The 20904-nt window shown below is 43.9% G+C and overlaps 1 protein-coding gene across 1 annotated transcript in view; it reads left to right on the top strand.

Annotated features, from left to right (window-relative positions):
* The window catches only part of rabggtb (Rab geranylgeranyltransferase subunit beta), a 35627-nt gene that overhangs the window by 4418 nt on the left and 10305 nt on the right, over positions 1 to 20904 (top strand). The window contains exons 2-7 of the mRNA XM_041208548.1: positions 3523 to 3630; positions 6346 to 6543; positions 12884 to 12989; positions 15884 to 15936; positions 18952 to 19062; positions 20157 to 20282. Of these exons, the coding sequence (XP_041064482.1) occupies positions 3523 to 3630; positions 6346 to 6543; positions 12884 to 12989; positions 15884 to 15936; positions 18952 to 19062; positions 20157 to 20282 (702 nt within the window). The remainder of the gene's footprint in view (positions 1 to 3522; positions 3631 to 6345; positions 6544 to 12883; positions 12990 to 15883; positions 15937 to 18951; positions 19063 to 20156; positions 20283 to 20904) is intronic.

Below are 20904 nucleotides of genomic sequence, written 5' to 3'. Positions count from 1 at the left end.
ACCTGTAATTTCCCGTCTTTTGCCTCACTCCCTTCTTAAACAGGAGGGTTACATTAGCGATTTTCCAGTCCTCTGGGACCCTCCCTGACTCCAGTGATTCCTGAAAGATCACCACTAATGCCTCCACTATCCTTCAGCTATCTCCTTCAGAACTCTGCAATGTAATCCATCTGGTCCAGGTGATTTATCCACCTTCAGACCTTTCAGCTTTCCTAGCACCTTCTTCGTAATGGCCACCATACTCACCTCTGCCCCCTGACTCTCTTGAACTTTGGGGATGTCACTCGTGTCTTCCACTGTGAAGACTGACGCAAAGTACCAATTCAGTTCCTCCGCCATTTCTTTGTTCCCCATTACTACTTCTCTAGCGTCATTTTCCAGTGGCCCAGTGTCTACTTTTGCCTCTCTCTTATCCTTTATATATCTGAAAAAACTCTTGCAATCTTCTTTTATATTACTGGCTAGTTTACCCTCATATTTAATCTTCTCCCTCCTTATTTCTTTTTTAGTTGTCTTCTGTTGGTCTTTGTAGGCTTCCCAATCCACTGCTCTTTGCTGCATTGTATGCTTTCTCTTTAGCTTTTATGCTGTCTCTGACTTCCCTTGTCAGCCATGGTTGCCTCATCCTCCCTTCAGTATGCTTCTTCTTCCTAGGGATGAATTTTTGCTGTGTCTCTCAAATTACTCCCAGAAACTCCTGCCATTGTTGTTCCACTGTCTTTCCTGCTAGGCTTATCTCCCAGTCAATTCTGGCCAGCTCCTCCCTCATGCCTCTGTAGTTGCCTTTATTCAACTGTAATACTGTTACAGCTGATTCCAGCTTTTTCCTCTCAAATTGCAGGGTAAATTCTATCATATTATGGTCACTTCCTCCTAAGGGTTCCTTCACCTTAACCTCCCTTATCAAATCTGCCTCATTACACATCACTAAATCTAGAATTGCCTGTTCCCTAGTGGGCTCCACCACAAGCTGCTCCAAAAAACCATCTCGTAGACATTCTACAAATCCCTTTTCTTGGGATCCACTACCAACCTGATTTTCCCAGTCTACCTGCATATTGAAATCCCCCACGATCACTGTAACCTTGCCTTTCTTACACACCTTTTCTATCTCCTGGTGTATTTTGTGCTCCACATCCTGATTCCTGTTCGGAGGCCTGTACATAACTCCCATTATGGTTTTATTTACCTTTGCGGTTCCTCAACTCTACCCACATAGATTCTACATCATCTGACCCTACGTCATTTCTTGCTATCGATGTAATTTCATTTCTTACTAACAAAGCAACCCCACCCTCTCTGCCAACCTGCCTATCTTTTCGATAGGATGTATATCCTTGGATATTTAGCTCCCAGTCCTGATCCCCTTGCAGCCATGTCTCTGTGATGCCCACCACATCATACCTGCCAATTTCAATCTGTGCCACAAGCTCATTTACCTTATTTCATATACTGCGTGCATTCAGCTACAACACCTTCAGTCCTGTATTTCTCATTGTCGTCCCTTTATCTGATGTGCTTGAAGTTAGATTCCTAGCCCTTTCCAACACTGTCCTATTTTGTGTTCTGGAGACTTTAATAGCCTCTCCTGAGCTCTCCTTTCTTTTCAGTTTTTTCATAATTTTCCATGAATTTGAATCCACTCCCCCCTCCCCCAATACTCTAGCCTGCTGCTTTGTTTCCCATTAGTCATACTTCTTGGAGTTTTATCTTTCCCTCCACCCCCAGAGTCTGTATCGTATTTGCTTGGCAGCTCAGAGAAACATTCTCTCAGGTTGGACTGTGCAGACCAGTTTGAGAGTAGCAGGTTTCACACCAAGACAAAAGTAATTTATATTTTAATAAGAGTCTATACATAATGATTTCATGACTGCTGTTTTTATGAACTGTTCTCCAATCCTATAATGATGTTGAACACTCCCATTTATTTTTGAGGTGTTAGATTTGTCTCAGTTGGTAGCATTCTGCTGCAGGTCAAAAATGACTGAACAGGCTGGGGTGACCAGATAGAGTTCTTTTGAAATTAGGAAGGAGATCGGTGACTTAACTGCATGGCAGAGCAGGGTCGAGGGGCCGTTTCTTATGTACTTAACCCAGAGGGGGGGGCGGGACGGGATCGGTAACAAACGCTGGCGTTACCGGTGACTTCCACGTGAAAGAAGAAAAACATGTGGAAGTTGCTACCACAGGGGTGGTTAAGCTGAGTAGTATAGATAGACTTAAGGGGAAGATAAATTTAAAGGGAGGCTGCATAACACATGAGGGAGAAAAGTATAGGATATGTTGATGAAATTAGAGAAGGTTAGGAGAGGGCTCATGTGGAGAATAAACACTGGCATTGGCTGTTAAGGCCAAATGGCTGTTTCTGTGCTGTAAGCTTTATGTAAATCTAAGGATTAAGCCCCACTTCAAGCACTTGAGCGCAGAATCCTGGTTCACACTACTGAAGGTACCTTGCTTTGAATGAGACATTTCATTGTATGGCCTGGCTCTGACTGGTGGGCAAAGTTTCATCAATTCCTTTCAAAATCCTTAATCAAATCTTTGATTATTCCTACAGTAGTATGGAGTAGAATCTCAAATTCAGCTTAAAGATTACGATATGGTAGTCATAACCAAGACCAGGCTACACAATGGAAAGAACTAGGCATGAAATGTATGACTAAGAATGTTTGAATAGGAGAGTTGTAGAACTTGTATCATATTTCCTGTCGAAGGGTCATGAGGACTCGAAACGTCAACTCTTTTCTTCTCCGCCGATGCTGCCAGACCTGCTGAGTTTTTCCAGGTAATTCTGTTTTTGTTTTGGATTTCTAGCATCCTCAGTTTTTTGTTTTTATCAGATTTCTCTGCCAGCTTTGTTTAAATAATCCCTTTGTTTATGTAGAACCAGTCAATATAGACCCTGTTAGCTTCTGGAGAAAAAGCAAATCATGCAAGATGATCAGACTTAGGCAAATTTTGACATTTTCAAAGTGAGGACAAGTTGCAGCAAGAGTGAAACCAATTTCATTTTGTGTCACACTCCACTGTCCCCACCCATTTCCTAACCCAGACATTGGGCAAACTGTGGCACCTCTACAGCCATTTTGACTCATTTTAACCTGTCTCTTTCCTGTTCAGATGTGCGCATGTTTTTTTCATTCGCACATGGGATGTGGGCTTCGCTGGCTGGGCCAGCATTTATTGCCCATCCCTGGTTGCCCTTGAGAAGGTGGTTGTGAGCTGCTACCTTGAACCACTCCAGTCCCTATGGTGTAGGTACACCCACAGCGCTGTTAGGGAGGAAGTTCCAGGATTTTGACCCTGAGACAGAGTGAAGGAACGGCGATATATTTCCAAGTCAGGATGGTAAGTGGCTTGGAGGGGAGCTTCCAGGTGGTGGTGTTCCCATCTATCTGCTGCCCTTGTCCTTCTAGATGGTAGTAGTCGTGGGTTTGGAAGGTGCTGTCGAAGGAGCCTTGGTGAATTGTTGCAGTATTTTCTTACCTTTACACCTCTGGTTAATTTGTTTCTTTCCAGGGCACCCCAGTGAAAGATGTGGTTCTCAAAGCTGATGCTCCCGCAGTTCTGTTACTGGACAAACATTCTGATTACATCGCCTCATATGGATCGAAGAAGGATGATTATGTAGGTACAAAAAATATCCTTTGGGACCAGGAGGTGGCTATTTAGCTCCTCCAGCCTGTTGCACCATTAAGTACCTTAACTCCATGCGCTAACTTGCCGTGACTCTCTAAGCAGGCAGTTCTGATGAAAGGCCATTGACCTGAAACAATAACCCCTTGGCGCGGAGCGGGTACTGCACTGATTGGGGGGGGCGGTCTGTCCTGAGGGGGCGCTGCGCTGCCAGGGGGCGGGGGTCTGCGCTGAGTGGTGGGGGCGCTGCACTTGCGGGTGGGGTCCGCGCCGAGGGGGTGCTGCACTGCTGGGGCAGGGAAGGGGGTGGTCTGCGCTGAGGGGGTGCGGGGGTGCAGTGCAGACCCCCCGGGCAGTGCTGTACCCCCTTGGTGTGGACCCCCACCCCCAGCAGTGCGACGCCTTCTTGGCACGAACCACCCCCCCCCCCCCCCCCCCCCCCCCCCCCCAACACCACCAAGCAGTGCAGCGCTCCCATAGCATGGACCCTGACCACCACCCCCCCACCCGCAGTTTGTAGTGGGGCTTGAGCATACTATGTTCTGACTTGCAGGCAATGCAGGCGTATTGACCATGAGTTGCAAGACGACCACAAATTGAGTCATTAGTCCAAGAAAACCCATTGCAAAAAAATTACTTGTATTATCATTTAACCACATGCTATTGAACACATCTTGCTTTTCACATCCGCTAGCTGTAAAATTGCTGCTACTTATTTCAATACGTAACGTTTTTAATTGGTCATAAAACTTTGTGAGCAAGATTAATGGCCCAACATCTCATAACAATTGAGGATTACAAATAAGCTGTCAAATTTAGTTTGATAAGTTTCATTTATATTGCACTTTTAACATTGTAAAACATCCCAGGCCCTTCACAGGAGTATTTTCAAACAGAGTTTGCAATCCCAAAATAGACTGATTTGCATTTCTGTAGTGGCTTTCACAATCTCTTGTCCTCCCAAAACACCTTACAGCCAAAGAAATACCTTAAGCTTTTTCACTGTTAGAATGTAGGAAATTAAAACCAGACAAGGGGTTGACAAAATACAACTTGGATCAAAGTAGGTTTGAAGTGCTCTTGTAAAGTAACTTGTGACATTTTGCTAAGTTAAAGGTGATATAAAAATGCTAGTTGTTCAATTTTTCTTAAGTAGACATGCAGATTCCATCAGACATGTCTCATTTATGATTTTATAATATGCATACCCATAGGAAATGTGATGTTACTGATAACCATAGTCTGGGCAACTTTGAGGGATGAGTCATGGTCAGGGTCACTGGTTTAGTGAATGATTAAACCATGTTGTATTTTTGAACTCCATGCTGAGTCTGGAAGTTTCAGCATTGTGTTCAGTAATTTCAGACGATGACCTCTTTCCTCTGTTTTGTTTTCTTTTCTTTGCGTGTTTTAGTTTTCCACTAATTTTTGCTTCCAGTCAGCAGCACACCTTATATTCCTTTGTCTCTTTTCTTACTCCATCTCCGTTCTCTTTGTCCCTAGAATAACTCTTCTGTCACTCAATCTCTTCTGTCTTCCACCTAACCACAGACCTTCCTTTTGTCCTTGTTCCATCATCCTTTGCTCAAAACCTATTAGATCTCTAACCCTGAAAAAGTCATTGACCCTGAAACATTGAGATGCTTCTCAGATGCTGCCTGACCTGCTGAGTGTGTCCAGCATTTTGTTTTTATTTCAGATTTCCAGCATCCTCAGTATTCCTCATTTCAATGTCCTCTTTTCATTGCATGAGGTTCCAGAATTATTGCCGGAGTTTGGGGAATTCCAATCCATTGATTGATTTGACATACACAGAGCAAAAAGTGCAACTTCTACTACCTACAGGGACTAGAGCAACTTTTTTTTTTGAATATTCGTTCATGGGATGTGGGCATCTTGCGCTAGGCCAGCATTTATTGCCCATCCCTAATGGCCCGTGTTCAGAGGAGTCTCTGGATTACCAGTCCTGTGACACTACTACTACACCACCACCTCCCCTGTAAGGCAGTGGTGTAGTGATGGTGTTCCCCTGGTGCAGGGGAATGCCATCACCTCCCAAATTCCACTGCTAAGTCGCCACACCATAACAACTTGGGCATGTAGTGTTTCTCTCGTGTCGATGCAGACTCGATGGGCTGAAGGGCCTCTTCTGCACTGTGTGATTCTGTGATGTATCAGTTGTTCCTTCAGTTTCGCTGAGTCAAAATCATGGAATTTCCTACCTGAAAGCATCGAGGAAGTCCCTTCACCATGTTAACTGCAGCAGCGCGTGGAGAAAGCCCATCACCACCTTTCCAAGAGGAACTAGGGATAGGCAATAAATGCCAGTTGTTGCAATGGTGCCCACATCCTGTAAATAATTTAGTAAAAGATCATATACAGAAACTGCTGTTCCCTATCATCAGGACACTTGGTTAAATGATGACTGATTAAATCAAAATTAACTTTTCATCATATGGAATTCTCTGTTTTTCACGTTCCTATTTTTCAGTAGAAATCAGTAACTCTGCTTTAGTATTAAGTACATTTCATAGTGAGACACCTTTTTCTGGTCTAACTCTTTCACCACTTCAACAGTCAGTTGAGATGAGGTATAGAAAATTTGCCCAGGACCTATTAAGTATCTGACTTGAGAGTGTTAACCTGGTGTCTAAGTGAAGGCATTGGGCTTGCAGATTGACCGTTAATGTTATTTGTTGCTGTTAGGAGTACTGCATGTCGGAGTACTTGAGGATGAGTGGAATCTACTGGGGTCTGACAGTGATGGATCTGATGAGGCAGCTGCACTGTATGAACAAGGAGGAAATCCTACAGTTTGTTAAGTCGTGTCAGCACGAATGTGGGGGAGTTGGAGCCAGCATAGGCCATGATCCTCACCTTCTCTATACCCTGAGCGCTGTGCAGGTAAGTCTGTGTGCTCAGATACACGTTACATGTTTGTCGATTTGTCACTGATTTTATTTGGTTGCCACGGTGTGAGTTATTGTGTGACAATTGGGCCAGTCACCCAATTGATAACTAATTCTTGCAGTATAGCAGAAATGTAAAAGCAAAAAAACTGCGGATGCTGGAAATCCGAAACAAAAACAAAAATACCTGGAAAAACTCAGCAAGTCTAGCAGCAACGGCGGAGAGGGACACAGTTAACGTTTCGAGTCTAAATGACCCTTCAACAGAACTAAGTAAAAATAGAAGAGAGGTGAAATATAAGCTGGTTTAAGGGGGGGTGGGACAGGTCGAGCTGGATAGAGGGCCAGTGATAGGTGGAGATAACCAAAAGATGTCACAGACAAAAGGGCAAAGAGGTGTTGAAGGTGGTGATATTATCTAAGGAATATGCTAATTAAGGGTAGAAAGCAGGACAAGCAAGGTACAGATAGCCCTAGTGGGGTGGGGTGGGGTGAAGGAATCGAAAAAGGCTAAAAGGTAGAGATAAAACAATGGATGGAAATACATTTAAAAATAATGGAAATAGGTGGAAAAGAAAAATCTATATAAATTATTGGAAAAAAAAAGGGGGGGATCGGAAAGGGGGTGGGGATGGATGAGAGAGTTCATGATCTAAAATTGTTGAACTCAATATTCAGTCCGGAAGGCTGTTCTAGTGCCTAGTTGGAAGATGAGGTGCTGTTCCTCTAGTTTGCGTTGAGCTTCACTGGAACATTGCAGCAGGCCAAGGTTCATTCCTTGTTCCAGTCCTACTCCGGCCCCCTTCCACAACTCTTTCTCCGATACATTGATGACTGCTTTGGTGCTGCTTCATACTCTCGTCTGGACCTGCAAAAATTTATTAATTTTGCTTCCAATTTCCACCCCTCCATCATTTTCACATGGTTCATCTCTGACACTTCCCTTCCCTCCCTTGACCTCTGTCTCACACCTTCCTCTCCCTCCCAGAAACATGATAGGGTCCCCCTTGTCCTCATTTATCACCCCACCAGCCTCCGCATTCAAAGGATCATCCTCCACCATTTCTGCCAACTCCAGCCTGATGCCACCACCAAACACATCTTTCCTTCACCCCCCCCAGCGGCATTCCGCAGGGATCGTTCCCTCTGGGACACCCTGGTCCAGTCCTCCATCACCCCCTACACCTCAACCACCTCCCACAGCACCTTCCCATGCAACCACAGAAAGTGCAACACCTGCCCCTTCACTTCCCCTCTCCTCACTGTCCAAGGGCCCAAACACTCCTTTCAAGTGAACCAACATTTCACTTGCACTTCCCTCAACTTAGTCGACTGCATTTGTTGCTCCCAATGCGGTTTCCTCTACATTGGAGAGACCAAACGCGGACTGGATGATCGCTTTGCAGTACACCTTCAGTCTGTCTGCAAGCATTACCCAGACCTCCCTGTTGCTTGCCATTTCAACACTGCACCCTGCTATCATGCTCACATGTCCGTCCTTGACCTGCTGCATTGTTCCAGTGAAGCTCAACGCAAACTGGTGGAACAGCACCTTCCGACTAGGCACTTTACAGCCTTCTGGACTGAATATTGCGTTCAACAATTTTAGATCATGACCTCTCTCATCCATCCCCACCCCCTTTCCGATTCCCCCCCCTTTTTTTCCAATAATTTATATAGATTTTTCTTTTCCACCTATTTCCATTATTTTTAAATGTATTTCCATCCATTGTTTTATCTCTACTTTTTAGCCTTTTTCGATTCCTTCACCCCACCCCACCCCCACAAGGGCTATCTGTACCTTGAATGTTAGAAGAGGGGTGAAATATATATTTCACCCCTCTTCTAACATTCAATCAGTTCTGTCGAAGGGTCATGAGGACTCAAAACGTCAACTCCTTTCTTCTCCGCCGATGCTGCCAGACCTGCTGAGTTTTTCCAGGTGTTTCTGTTTGTGTTTTTGTTTTGGATTTCCAGCATCCGCAGTTTTTTGTTTTTATCTATCTGTACCTTGCTTGTCCTGCTTTCTATCCTTAATTAGCACATTCCTTAGATAATATCACCACCTTCAACACCTCTTTGTCCTTTTGTCTGTGACATCTTTTGGTTATCTTCACCTATCACTGGCTCTACTTGTCCCACCCCCCTTAAACCAGCTTATATTTCCCCTCTCTTTCTATTTTTTACTTAGTTCTGTTGAAGGGTCACGTTAACTGTGTTCTTCTCCACAGATGCTGCCAGACTTGCTGAGTTTTTCCAGGTATTTTTGTTTTTGTTGTAGCAGAAATGTAGTTGGTCTTGTGATTCTTGTGTTGCATTGCGAATATAATTGAAAAGGGTTCATAATTTATATATTGTTTAATTAAAAAACTATGTGGTTCTTTATTATGCTATTCACTTACAGATATAAACAGGCCATTTGACCCAACAGATCTTTTAGCTAGAGTTTAAGCATTGTCGAATCGCGACACAACTACAAGAACACTGATTTGTTAGAAGCAAAACAATATTTATTCAAGCATGTAGGCTGCTCAGGACACCGTACGTGATTCCTAGTCTAGTCTACTACCCTGAACAGAGAATCCAGCATCGTTTATATCCCTCATAACAGGAAATTCATACCATACACGGTCCGTACATCAAAAAATCAATTACGTCATGGTTAGCACGATCAAAGGGAGAACACAGTAATATTACAAACAGATGGTACATTTCACAATAAGACAGGAGACAGTTTAACTACAACTCATGTTAGATAAAGATTACATAAATTACCATATTAGCAGACTTTAATCAGGGCACCATTGTTTCGTTTGGCACATAACAGGATGCCGTTGTAACCACAAACTTTTCAAAGATACTCCGAATAATTAGTTTTACACTGCTTGATTAGTTTACATCATTCCTTACTGCAATATAATCACTTTTAGACCATTTTACCCATTAGACATTTTAGCTGACTAAAGCTCTATTCCACAGCATAACATGAACCTCTTCCCACCCCTCTTCATCCTACCCGACCAGCATAACCTTTTATTCCTTTCCCCGTCATCTTTATCCAGGCTCCCCTTAAATGTATCTATACAAGGCACCTCAATCACTTAGTGAATTGTACATTCTCAGCAATCTCTGGGTAAAGAAGTTTCTCCTAAACTTCTTATTGGATTTCTTACTGACTATCTCTATGGCCCCTAGTTTGCTCTCCCCAACGGTTGGAAACATCTTTTCTGTGTCTACTCTACCAAACCTTTGTGTATTTTAAAGACCTTTCTGTAAGTGTCACACTTCCTGTGTGATGCTGTTCTGCTTTTGCTTGTCTGTATCACATTTAGCCAAGTATAAATAATAGATACGTTATTGCGTTCTTCCAACTCTGCCTTCAAGGCAGATGATATTCTTCGCTGTCAGTTGCTTATGACTGTAAACATCTAGTTTGTGCTGACGCTGTCCATGCACCCCTTGCTGTAACTGCTCATTGCTGTGTTTTCTAGCAGCCTATGCCAACCTTTCTCCTCTCCAGCCCCTCCTCCGCACCCACTTGCCCAAAATCCTTAGTATGGACTAACTAAGTTTTAGAGAATTCCTGAGGGAAGGTGTTTTTTAAAAAAAATTTTTTTTAAATTGACACAACTGTTGTTGCCTTGTGTCCAGAATGGATGGATTAATGATTCCATGGACCAGGCAATTTAAATACAGCCGATGAGTTGTAGGTGCCAAATGGACTTCTTGGGCATGGTGGTAAATCAGCCATCTCCGACATTGGTCAGAGGGAGGAAGAAGAGGTGTCTGGGTGTGGGCATTGGGATGATTTTTTTTTAAAGTAAGTCCAGTAGGAGCACCATCACTTTTTCTGGTTCCACTAATGATGAGGAGCCACACATATAAGATAGTCATTAATAAACCCAATAAGAGATTCAGGGCAAACCTCTTTACCTGGAGAGTGGTGAGAATGTGGAACTTGTGAATTGGCTAAGGTGAATAATATAGATACATTTAAGGGAAGGCTGGATACACATGTGAGGGAGAAAGGGATAGGAGGAGATGAAGGGCAATGGAAGGAAGCTCATGGAGAGCATAAACATTGGCATGGTGCAGTTGGTCTGAAAGGTCGGTTTCTGTGCTGAAACTCCAGTGTGATTTCTTGGATGTTTTGTGAGATGCCTCTTTATGGATTCTGCATTAGGTCACTCCATGCCTTGGCAGACCTTTCTTTTGTACCTGAATTGCATGTTCATAGGAAAAGGAGTAGGCCATTTACCCCCCTCAAACTTGTTCTGCTATTCAATGAGATCATGGCTGATATTTCTGGCCTAACTCCAATTTGGTACTATAATCCTTAATACCCTTCCATAACAAAAATCTATCAATCTGAGTTTTGAAATTTACAATTGATTCCCAACCTCGACAGCTTTCTGGGGAAGAGAGTTCCAGTTTTCCACTGCATTAAGAAATGTTTCCTCATATCACCCCCCGAACGACCTTACTCTAACATACAGATTATGCCCCCCTGTCCTGAGCTATTCCCACCTGATTTGTTAACTTGTGTCTCTTTGTCCAATGATTCAGGGTCCTACACAGCACCCAGATTTTCAGATTTCTGTAGGCTGATGCCAGTTTCCAGCGAGTGCCCTGGACAGCTACAAATTGCTGAGCCAATATGATGTCAGGCTTGGTCCAGGCATGGCAGGTGTTAGGGAGATGTTCAGGGAACTGAATGCTGGAAAAACAAAAGGCAGAAAGTTGAAGTTCAGCTCAAATCCCCAGAACAGCTAAAATGCCTTCAAAAACGGACTCTGGTTTGTGTTTATTGTCTGGGGGAATCTTGAGAATGCTGGAGAACTTAAGGATAACCTGCTTGCGACTCGCTCCGCCCAGCGACTCAGTACAGCAGGAGAGTTATTGTGCAGAGCAGGTGAGTAAACATAAAACGAAGAATTTATGACTGGACAGGCAAAGCGAGATGCTTCGCTCTGAACCACAATAAAGAGTGCAGCACAAGTGAAATGGTGTAGTTTTCACTTACTGATGGTATAAAAGGCAGAGACTTTTGAAATGGTATCTGCTCACTCTACAAAACAGTGATCTATGTTTTAAAAAGTAATTGAATTCTACTGTAATGAAATAGGAAATGCTCACCAAGTCTGCCAACATCTGTAGAGACAGAAACAGCGTTAACATTTCAAACCTGTCATCATGCCCAACCTTTAAAATTACTCAGCTAGCTTCCCATTAATATAGCCCTGGCTTGTCTAGACTCTTCCTCTCTCCTTCACATATGCCACATCCATGTGTTGTATTTAAAATCCTCGTCCTTATCTATAATTCTCTTCAGAACCAACTTCCCCAACAATTCCCCCACCTCCACCCATTCCTACTTCCCATCCCATCTCTACAACCTGCTCCAGTCTTGAATGCTCTTTGGTCCTGGCCTTCCATGTACCCTCTCTCTCTGCTGTACTTTAGTGACAGGGCTTTGAGCCATCTAAACCCTGCCCTGGAATTTTTTCTTCCTCCATCCCCCCCACCCCCCAACCCCCCAAACTCAGCAGCCTCACCCAATGCTTGACATTTGAAAAAGCCTCCTGAAAATGTGCCTCTTTGACAAGCTGTGAGACAGCTTTTTTTTATTTGTTCATGGGGTGTGGGTGTCTCTGGCTAGGCCAGCATTTATTGTCCATCTTTGATTGCCCTTGCTCAAGGGCCATTTAAACGTCAACTATACTGCTGTGGGTCTGGAGTCACATGTAGGCCAGAGCAGGTAAGGACTGCAGATTTCCTTCCCTAAAGGACATTAGTGAACCAGGTGGGCTTCTACGACAGTCAGCAAAGGTTTTGTGGTCAGACTTTTAATTCCAGATTTTTATTGAATTCAAATTTCACCCGGGTCCCTAGAGCATTACCCTGGGTCCCTGGAATACTAGTTTAATGACAATACCACTTTGCCACCACCTTCCTTGAAGGTTTGCTTATCTCAGAAAGGTGGAATGCATGTTCCATTCTGTTTCTGTGAAGCAGCTTCAGCTGCCTAGGCCTTAAGCTGTCCCCCTTTGAGAAACCCCCTCACGCTACCCCTCTAACCCTGCTTTTGGTCATCCACATACAAATGAGGAGCAGGAGTAGGCCACTTGGCCCTCGAGCCTGCTGCACCATTCAATAAGATCATGGCTAATCTGATTGTGGCCTCATGTTCCTGCCTAACCCTGATAACCTGTGCCAATTATTTGTATGATTGCACTCTAAAGCACCTTGGATATTTTACAGTGTTAAAAAGCACTGTATAAATGCCAGCTGTTGTTAGTTCTTTTTGTCTATATGATGTGCTTCTTTTCATCTAGATCCTTTCTCTCTATGATAGTCTTCATGTCATTGATGTTGACAAAGTTGTTCAATATGTTAAAGGCCTCCAACAAGAAGATGGTTCCTTTGCTGGTGACAAATGGGGTAAGTTTCTCCTAACACACATTTGTTTATATGAAGTGTAATATTCTGAACCAAGACTGCATTTGGATGTGTTTTTGATGTGCCTATGTAGTTGTCGATGTGGGAACGAAACGACTTCTACAATATTTACAGCATAAAAGAAGCCATCGATCCAACATGTCCATGCTGTAACTTGCTGTGTGATCCAAGTTATGTTGTGTTATCTTGTGATACTTGCTGGTTTCTTTAACTTGTAGACATAGTAAGGCCTGTGTGAATTGAAAGAAAGTTCTGATGTCTGGGTTATGTTGTCAGAAGTGCTCATTAACTACTTTCATATATTTGCCAGTCACTATCTTTCAGACTGTGGTTCTCACTGATCTGGTGACGGTGCACAGTAATATGTTGTTGAAGCTGGAAGTTGGGAAGCCCTGAGAGTTTCATTTTAACTCTTACTGGTCTTCCTAGATCTAGTAGACATTTGGTTTGATCAGTCACTACATCATAGTTTCATTACTCACAAGGACAATTTAGTCATGCAGTGGTTATGTTACTGGACTAGCAGTCCAGAGACCTGGATTAAAAACCCAGAGAGCAAATATTCAAATCCCTCATCCAAGTTTGAGAATTTAAATTCAGTTTTGATATAAGCTGGAAGTAAAAGTCTGGTATGGATAAAAAGCGCTCTTGAAACTGTTGGACTGTAAATTTAAAGAAAAGCATCCGGTTCACTTAGCAGAATGAAATCTGCCATGCTTACCTGGCCTGGACCTTTATGTTACTCCAGGACCACAGCAATGTGCTTAACTCTATTACTGCCCTCTGAAGCAGTTATATTGAGACACCACCAGCAGCTCAGGAAGGCTCAATACCAACACCTTCTCAGTGCAGCTAGGAATGGACAATGCCCACCTCATCATTCTGAGAGAGAACAAATAAATAAAAATTTGGGCCTGTCATGAAGCCATGACATAGGCTAAATTGTGTTGGCCTGTCCCTGAAGAAATGAACACTAGGGCTTGGGGGGAGGTGCAGTTGAGGTAGAAGATTAACCGTGATTTTATTGAATGGTGGAGCAGGCTGGAGGAGCTGCTTGCCCTATTTCTACTCTTGTGTGTTATTGTGTGTTCTTGTGTCCCAGTCACTGCCACTTGAAATGTTTAGAATTGTGAGGTCAGCTGGTGTATCAGTATGCACCCACTGCAAATTTGTGTTGTTTTTATAAACAAAAAAACTGTTTACTAGTTGCTAATTGAAAAGACCACTGAGAATGAAACTAGAGACTGCTGGTATAAATGCTCAGTTTTTGGTCACTCTGTGTTTAGTCGAGTCAGTGATATTTTATTTAATACAGTGCAGTGGCTATTGAATGTGAGTTTCTGTTTACAGTGGTGATTTTTAATTGTTAATTATGATGAGTTTTACGGGATTAGATAATGTCGGCCATGAGCAGCTGTCTCACTGTGTCCAGAACAGTCGATCCAGAGAACACGGCCTGAGATGGGGGAAATTCAAAACTAATCTGGGGAAACAATATTTCAGTGATTAACCTATCGAACAGGTTCACTAGGGAGACAATGGAAGCTGTTAGTGTTAGATTCATTCAAATGGAAATGAGAGATTCTCCCAGAAAATAACATTTTGGGCTCCAGTATCTGAGTAATTGGAGACCTGACGTGTGGCGAATGGAGCGAATTTGGGAGGAACAGATGACTTTGGACCCTTGGTTCCCAATGCTCCCCCCGACTGGGGGTTTTCCTCACCTCATGTCTGGGGTGCTGTAGATTTATTGAAAGATTAATAATGTTATATCATGTGACTGCCAGGACGGTAGAAGGCGAGCTAGATTAGCTTTAATTTTCACATGTTTCTAATGGGCTATTTAATGGTGCATTCGCTTGTCGATTTAGTTTGAATTCTGGCATGGGTAAGATTCTGCCTACTGGCTGATTCCCGAGATGAGGGGTTTGTCTTAAGAGGAAAGATTGAGTAGATTGGGCCTATATTCATTGGAGTGTAGAAGAATGAGGCGATCTTATTGAAACATATAAGATCCTGAGGGGGCTTGACAGGGTGGATGCTGAGAGGGCATCCCCCCTTGTAAGGGAATCTAGAACCACGGGTTTTAAAATAAGGGGTCTCCCATTTCAGATGGAGATGAGGAGCTTCTTCTCTCATTAGTGTGTTAGTCTTTGGAATTCTCTTCCAAAGCGAGCAGTTGAGGCGGAGTCATTGAATTTATTCAAGGCTGAGCTAGACACTTTTTTGATCTACAAGGGAGTCGAGGGTTATGGGGGACAGGCAGGAAAGTGGAGTTAAGGCGTAATCAGATCAGCTATGATCTTATAGATTGGCAGAACAGCCTCGAGGAGGTGAATGGCTTACTTCTAATTTTTAGGATCTTATTAAAATTAGTGTTGCTTGCTATGTGATCAGATGCAGTCCTAATATGCTGGTCATAGAAACTATAATTTATTACAATTTCTGTCAGCCAGGGAAGTGAGTCAAACTTAGCAGCTGAACCAGGGGGCCAACTCTCTGATATTAATCCCCCCACCTCCAGAAACTAAACGAGCATTGATGTCAAACACTGTGGCATCCAATGAACAGTGTTGCTGGCATCCAGCAACCTACACAGCTGGGATACAAATTAAACCCTTCGCATTGTGCACAAAAGATTTGAAGTAGGTTATTGCCCCTCTTTGCACTGACCTCTTCAGATTTCACAATGCAAATCCTCATTATGTGTTTCCTTTAAGGGCAAATTGGGGAGTTGCAATTTGCAGAGTGGGGGAGAACTCTTTAGTCATGAGCCGTTAGTTTCCTACTGCTCTCCTCAAAGGAGTTTACAGGTGTATACTCTGGGAGGATGAATGCACTGCTTTATGTCACTGAAAAATCTCTTCTCTTTCTAGGTGAGATAGACACCAGGTTTTCCTTCTGTGCTGTAGCAACGCTGGCACTTTTGGTAAGAATGTTAGCTGTCACAGTACCTGATATTTGTTGTGACTGTGTAATTTCATAATTAACTAGGATAAGATAGGGCCTGGTCTGTGATGATTATACTGTAAATAGCCACCAATGCATGGGATTTCACGAGTGTTTAAAGCTGTAAACAATGGAAATGCAATGTGCCAGTGAGATAAGAATACCAATGTGCCTCCTGGTGGTTTGGCTGTATGGTGCTCTACTACATCATCCAGAAGGCCCAGGACCACATTCCTGGTGTATGCTAACATAGGTCATCTCTCATTGAGCTCTGGCCAGGATGCAACAGTCTGACCCAACGGCCCTTCAAGTCCTTTCTGCCACTCATTTAGATTGTGGCCGATCTGCACCTTTACTTCATCTACCTACCTTTGCTGCATAATCTCTTGCCTAACTCAGCAGGATTCCTATTTCCTATTCATCTGTGCAAAAGACAAGGCTGAAACATTTGTAGCCTTCATCAGCCAGAAGTACCAAGTGGGCGATCTATCTCTGTCTCCGAAAGTCTCCAGCATCACAGATGCCAGTCTTCAGCCAATTTGATTCACTCCACTTGACATCAAGTAATGGCTGAAGGTACTGGATGCTGCAAAGGCTATGAGCCCTGACAGCATTCCGGCAGTAGTACTGAAGACTTGTGCTCCAGAGCTAACCATGCACTTAGCCAAGCTGTTCTGGTACAGCTACAACACTGGCATCTACCTGACAATGTAGAAAATTGCCCAGGCATGTCCTGTCCAGCACCTTCCAAACTCACGACCATGACCATATAGAAGGACAAGGGCATCAGACACATGGGAACACCACTACCTCGAAGTTCCCCTCCAAGCCACTCACCATCCTGAGTTGGAACTATATTGCCGTTCCTTCACTGTCACTCGGTCAAAATCCTGGAACCCCCTTCCTAACAGCACTGTGGGTGTACCTATACCACAGGGACTGCAGTGGTTCAAGAAGGCAGCTCACCATCACCTTCTCGAGGGCAATTAGAGATGAACAATTTATGCTGACCTAGCCAGCGATGCCCACATCCCATGAACGAATAAAAAAACACAAACAGAAAGCAGGACAAATCCAACCCAGCCAGTTACTGCCCCATCAGGCTACTCTCAATCATCAACAGAGTGATGGAAGGTATCGTCAACAGTGCTATCAAGTGGCACTTACTCGAAAATAACCTCCTCACTGACGTTCAGTTTGGGTTCCGTTGGGGCCACTCAGCTCCTAACCTCATTACAGCCTTGGCCCAAACATGGACAAATGAGCTAAACTCAAGAAGTGAGGTGAGTGTGACTGCCCTTGTCATCAAGGCAGCATTTGACCGAGTATGGCATGAAGGAGCCGAGCAAAACTGATTGGGGATCAGGGGAAAGTTCTCTGCTAGTTGCAGTCATACCTAGCACGAAGGAAGATGGTTGTGGTTCTTGAAGGTCAATCATCTCAGTTCCAGGACATCACTGCAGGAGTTCCTCAGGTTAGTGTCCTTGGCCCAACTGTCTTCAGCTGTTTCATCAATGACCTTCCTTCCATCATAAGGTCAGAAGTGAGGATGTTCGCTGATTGCGCAATGTTCAGCACCATTTGCGACTCCTCAGATACTGAAACAGTCCATGTCTGATGCAGCAAGACCCGGACAATGTTCCAGCTTGCCACTCAGGCCCAAGTAACATCGGTGCCACAAGTGCCAAGCAATGACCATCTCCAACAAGAGAGAACCTAACCATTGCCCCTTGACATTCAATGGCATTACCATCATTGAATCTCCCATAATCAACATCCTGTGGTTACCATTGACCAGAAACTGAACTGGACCAGTCATATGCTCTTGTAGCCACAGTATTTATATCAGGGGCTGGGAATCCTGTGGTGAGTAACTCATCTCCTGACAAGCACAGGTCAGAAGTGTGATGAAATACTCTCCACTTCCTGGATGAGTGTAGCTGCCACAACACTCGAAGCTCAACAGCATCCAGGACAAAGCAGCCCACTTGATTGGCACCCTATCCACCACAATAAACATTCACCCCCTCCATCACTAACGCACAGTAGCAGCAGTGTGTACCATCAACAAGATGCACTGCAGGAATTCACCAAAGCTCCTTTGACTGCACCTTCCAAATCCACAACCACTACCATCTAGAAGGACAAATGTAGCAGAAACTTGGGAACACCACCATCTGGAAGTTTCTCTCCAAGCCGCTCACCATCCTGACTTGGAAATATATCGCTGTTCCTTCACTGTCGCTGGGTCAAAATCCTGGAACTCCCTCCCTAACAGCACTGTGGGTGTACCTACACCACAAGGACTGCAGCGGTTTAAGAAGGCGGCTCATCACCATCTTCTCAAGGGGCAATTAGGGATGGGCAGTAAACACTGCCCTAGCCAGCGATGCCCTCATTCTACTAATGAATATATTTAAAGAAGGCTCTGCTGGATGACAGATGTGAACAGATGTCAAATGAAGCCAGAATGGACCTGGTCATAATGCCCACAGTAATCCATTTTCACTCAAACAAAGGAAATGAAAGACACTCATTCTGTTTGCTTCTTTTGTGGCTCAAGGGGTCCCACAGTGCTTTACAGCTGCTTCAAAATTGTAGTCACTGTTGCGATGTAGGAAACGCATGCATAAACAGTGCTGCCCCGACCAGGGAATGTCAGCCTGGATTAGGTTCTTAAGTTTCTGGAGTGAGAATTGAGCCCATTACCTTCTTACTGAGGTTAGAGTGTTACTAATTGAGCCACAGCTGGCACCATTTAAACTGCCATGTGAAAAGTGACCACCAGGTGTGGTGCTTATGGGGCAATATAATAGTATCTCAGCATGAGTGTCTTCAAAAGAACTGAGGAGGAGAGGAAGCCTTTTTAAACATTGGTGAGAGGGCTGTTTTAATCGGGTGGTTTCAGCTGCTTGTTTCTGAGTTTCTAAAACCCTCCATCAATCTACTATATTGTGTAGCGGAACCGTAATGGAAGTGCCGGGTTGTTTTCCAGGGAAGACTTGATGCCATCAATCTGGATTCAGCAGCAGAATTTGTTTTATCCTGTATGAACTTTGATGGAGGATTTGGATGCCGACCAGGTTCTGAATCTCACGCTGGACAGGCAAGGCACCATTTGTTTGCACTATAAAGGGTCCAAGCTTTTAATTATTGAAACTCAGCTCTGAGGTATTAATTGGTTTCTGATACAGGATATTAATGCTGGATTACACAGTAAAGAAAGAGTACCATCAATCTTACCAGACATCTCTGCACTTGGACAAACAGGCTTTTCAATTTTGCTGTCTAACTTTATAAGGAAAAGGCTTGCATTTAAATTGTGACTTTTACCACCTCAGGATTCCCAATGTTTTCTAAATCAGTGGAGTAATTTTTGAAGTTTAGTCACTGTAGTTGGGGAAATAAAGCAGTCAATTTGCACACAGCATGGTCCCACAAATAGCAGTACAATAATATCAGGTAAACTCTTCTTTGTGATATTGGTTGAGGCAGAAATATTGGTCAGGATCAGCAGAGTTCCATCCGGCTCTAGTTCAAAAGAGCAATGGGATCTCTGCCCCATCTCCAAAGAGGACACTTCTGACAGTGCAGCGCTCCCTCAGTAATGAGCCTCCAACAATACAACACTGCCCTTCCGACAATACTGCTCTTCCAACAATGCAGTCTCTCTCCCCCCTCCCCTCCTCACGTCGGAGCCCTGGGCAGCGCAGCACCCAGTTTATGTGCTCAGGTCTCTGGAGGGGGACACTTGAACCCACAACCTCTTTCTAGAGCCATTAGCCCTCCCCACTGATCCATTGCTGACATCAATCTGCTTTACAGCCTCGCGAATGAGAATTTTTGTGGAGAACTGTTGAATGGTTTGCACTCAAAGCGATCTGTCTTTTCGAATGATGAGTTTACCATGCTTCTCCAACAATTTTTGTTTCAATTCGTAACTGCTTGTGCATTTTGACTTAAGATGGACATCTGTTATTTTAGTGAAACTACAGAAACATACGTTTTATACATAAAGTTCCCACTAATTTGTCAAAAAATCTTAGATGTTAGTAATGAAAGCTCAGCATGCGTTGGCCATTCCGCAGAAATTTTTGCAGGTTGCATTCTTTCTATGGCAAACTGGGTGGAGAGTCGCTGTTTCAAGGCAGGAATTGTGGGAGTGTTTTCATAAGCAGGTTGTTTTCTCTTCCTTTCTAGATTTACTGCTGCACGGGGTTTCTGGCTATCACAGGCCAGTTGCACCAAGTTAATGCTGACTTGCTGGGCTGGTGGCTCTGTGAGCGGCAATTACCATCTGGGGGCCTCAATGGACGACCTGAGAAGGTACTTGGCAAAAAAGAAAAACATTTCTATTTCGAGGATGATTCAAACTTTTCTTGCAAAACCTGATGACATAAAAGAATCCCCTATTAGTTGTTGCATGAAAATCACTCCATTTGCTCGATTTATTAGGAAAAGAAAGGAACGTATTACTTTTTAAAATTCATTCACAGGATGTGGGCTTCACTGGCCGGGCCAGCGTTTATTGCCCATCACTAATTGCCCTTGAGAAGGTGGCGGTGAGCTGCCTTCTTGAACCGCTGCAATCCATGTGGTGTAGGTACACCCACAGTGCTGTTAGGGAGGGAGCTCCATGATTTTAACCCAGTGACAGTGAAGGGACGGTGATATATTTCCAAGTCAGGATGGTGAGTGACTTGGAGGGGAAGTTCCAGGTGGTGGTGTTCCCATGTGTCTGCTGCCCTTGTCCTTCTAGATGGTAGTGGTCATGGGTTTGGAAGGTGCTGTCTAAGAGGCCTTGGTGAATTCCTGCAGTGTATCTTGTAGATGGTACACACTGCTGCTACAGTGCATTGGTGGTGGAGGGAGTGAATGTTTGTGGATGTGGTGCCAGTCAAGCAGACTGCTTTGTCCTGGACAGTATCAAGCTTCTTGAATGTTGTGG

Source organism: Carcharodon carcharias, chromosome 16 (genome assembly GCF_017639515.1).
Source record: "Carcharodon carcharias isolate sCarCar2 chromosome 16, sCarCar2.pri, whole genome shotgun sequence".
Taxonomy (NCBI): Eukaryota; Metazoa; Chordata; class Chondrichthyes; order Lamniformes; family Lamnidae; genus Carcharodon; species Carcharodon carcharias.
Note: the sequence above shows the minus strand (reverse complement) of the source record. Positions and strands in the feature narration are given on the sequence as shown.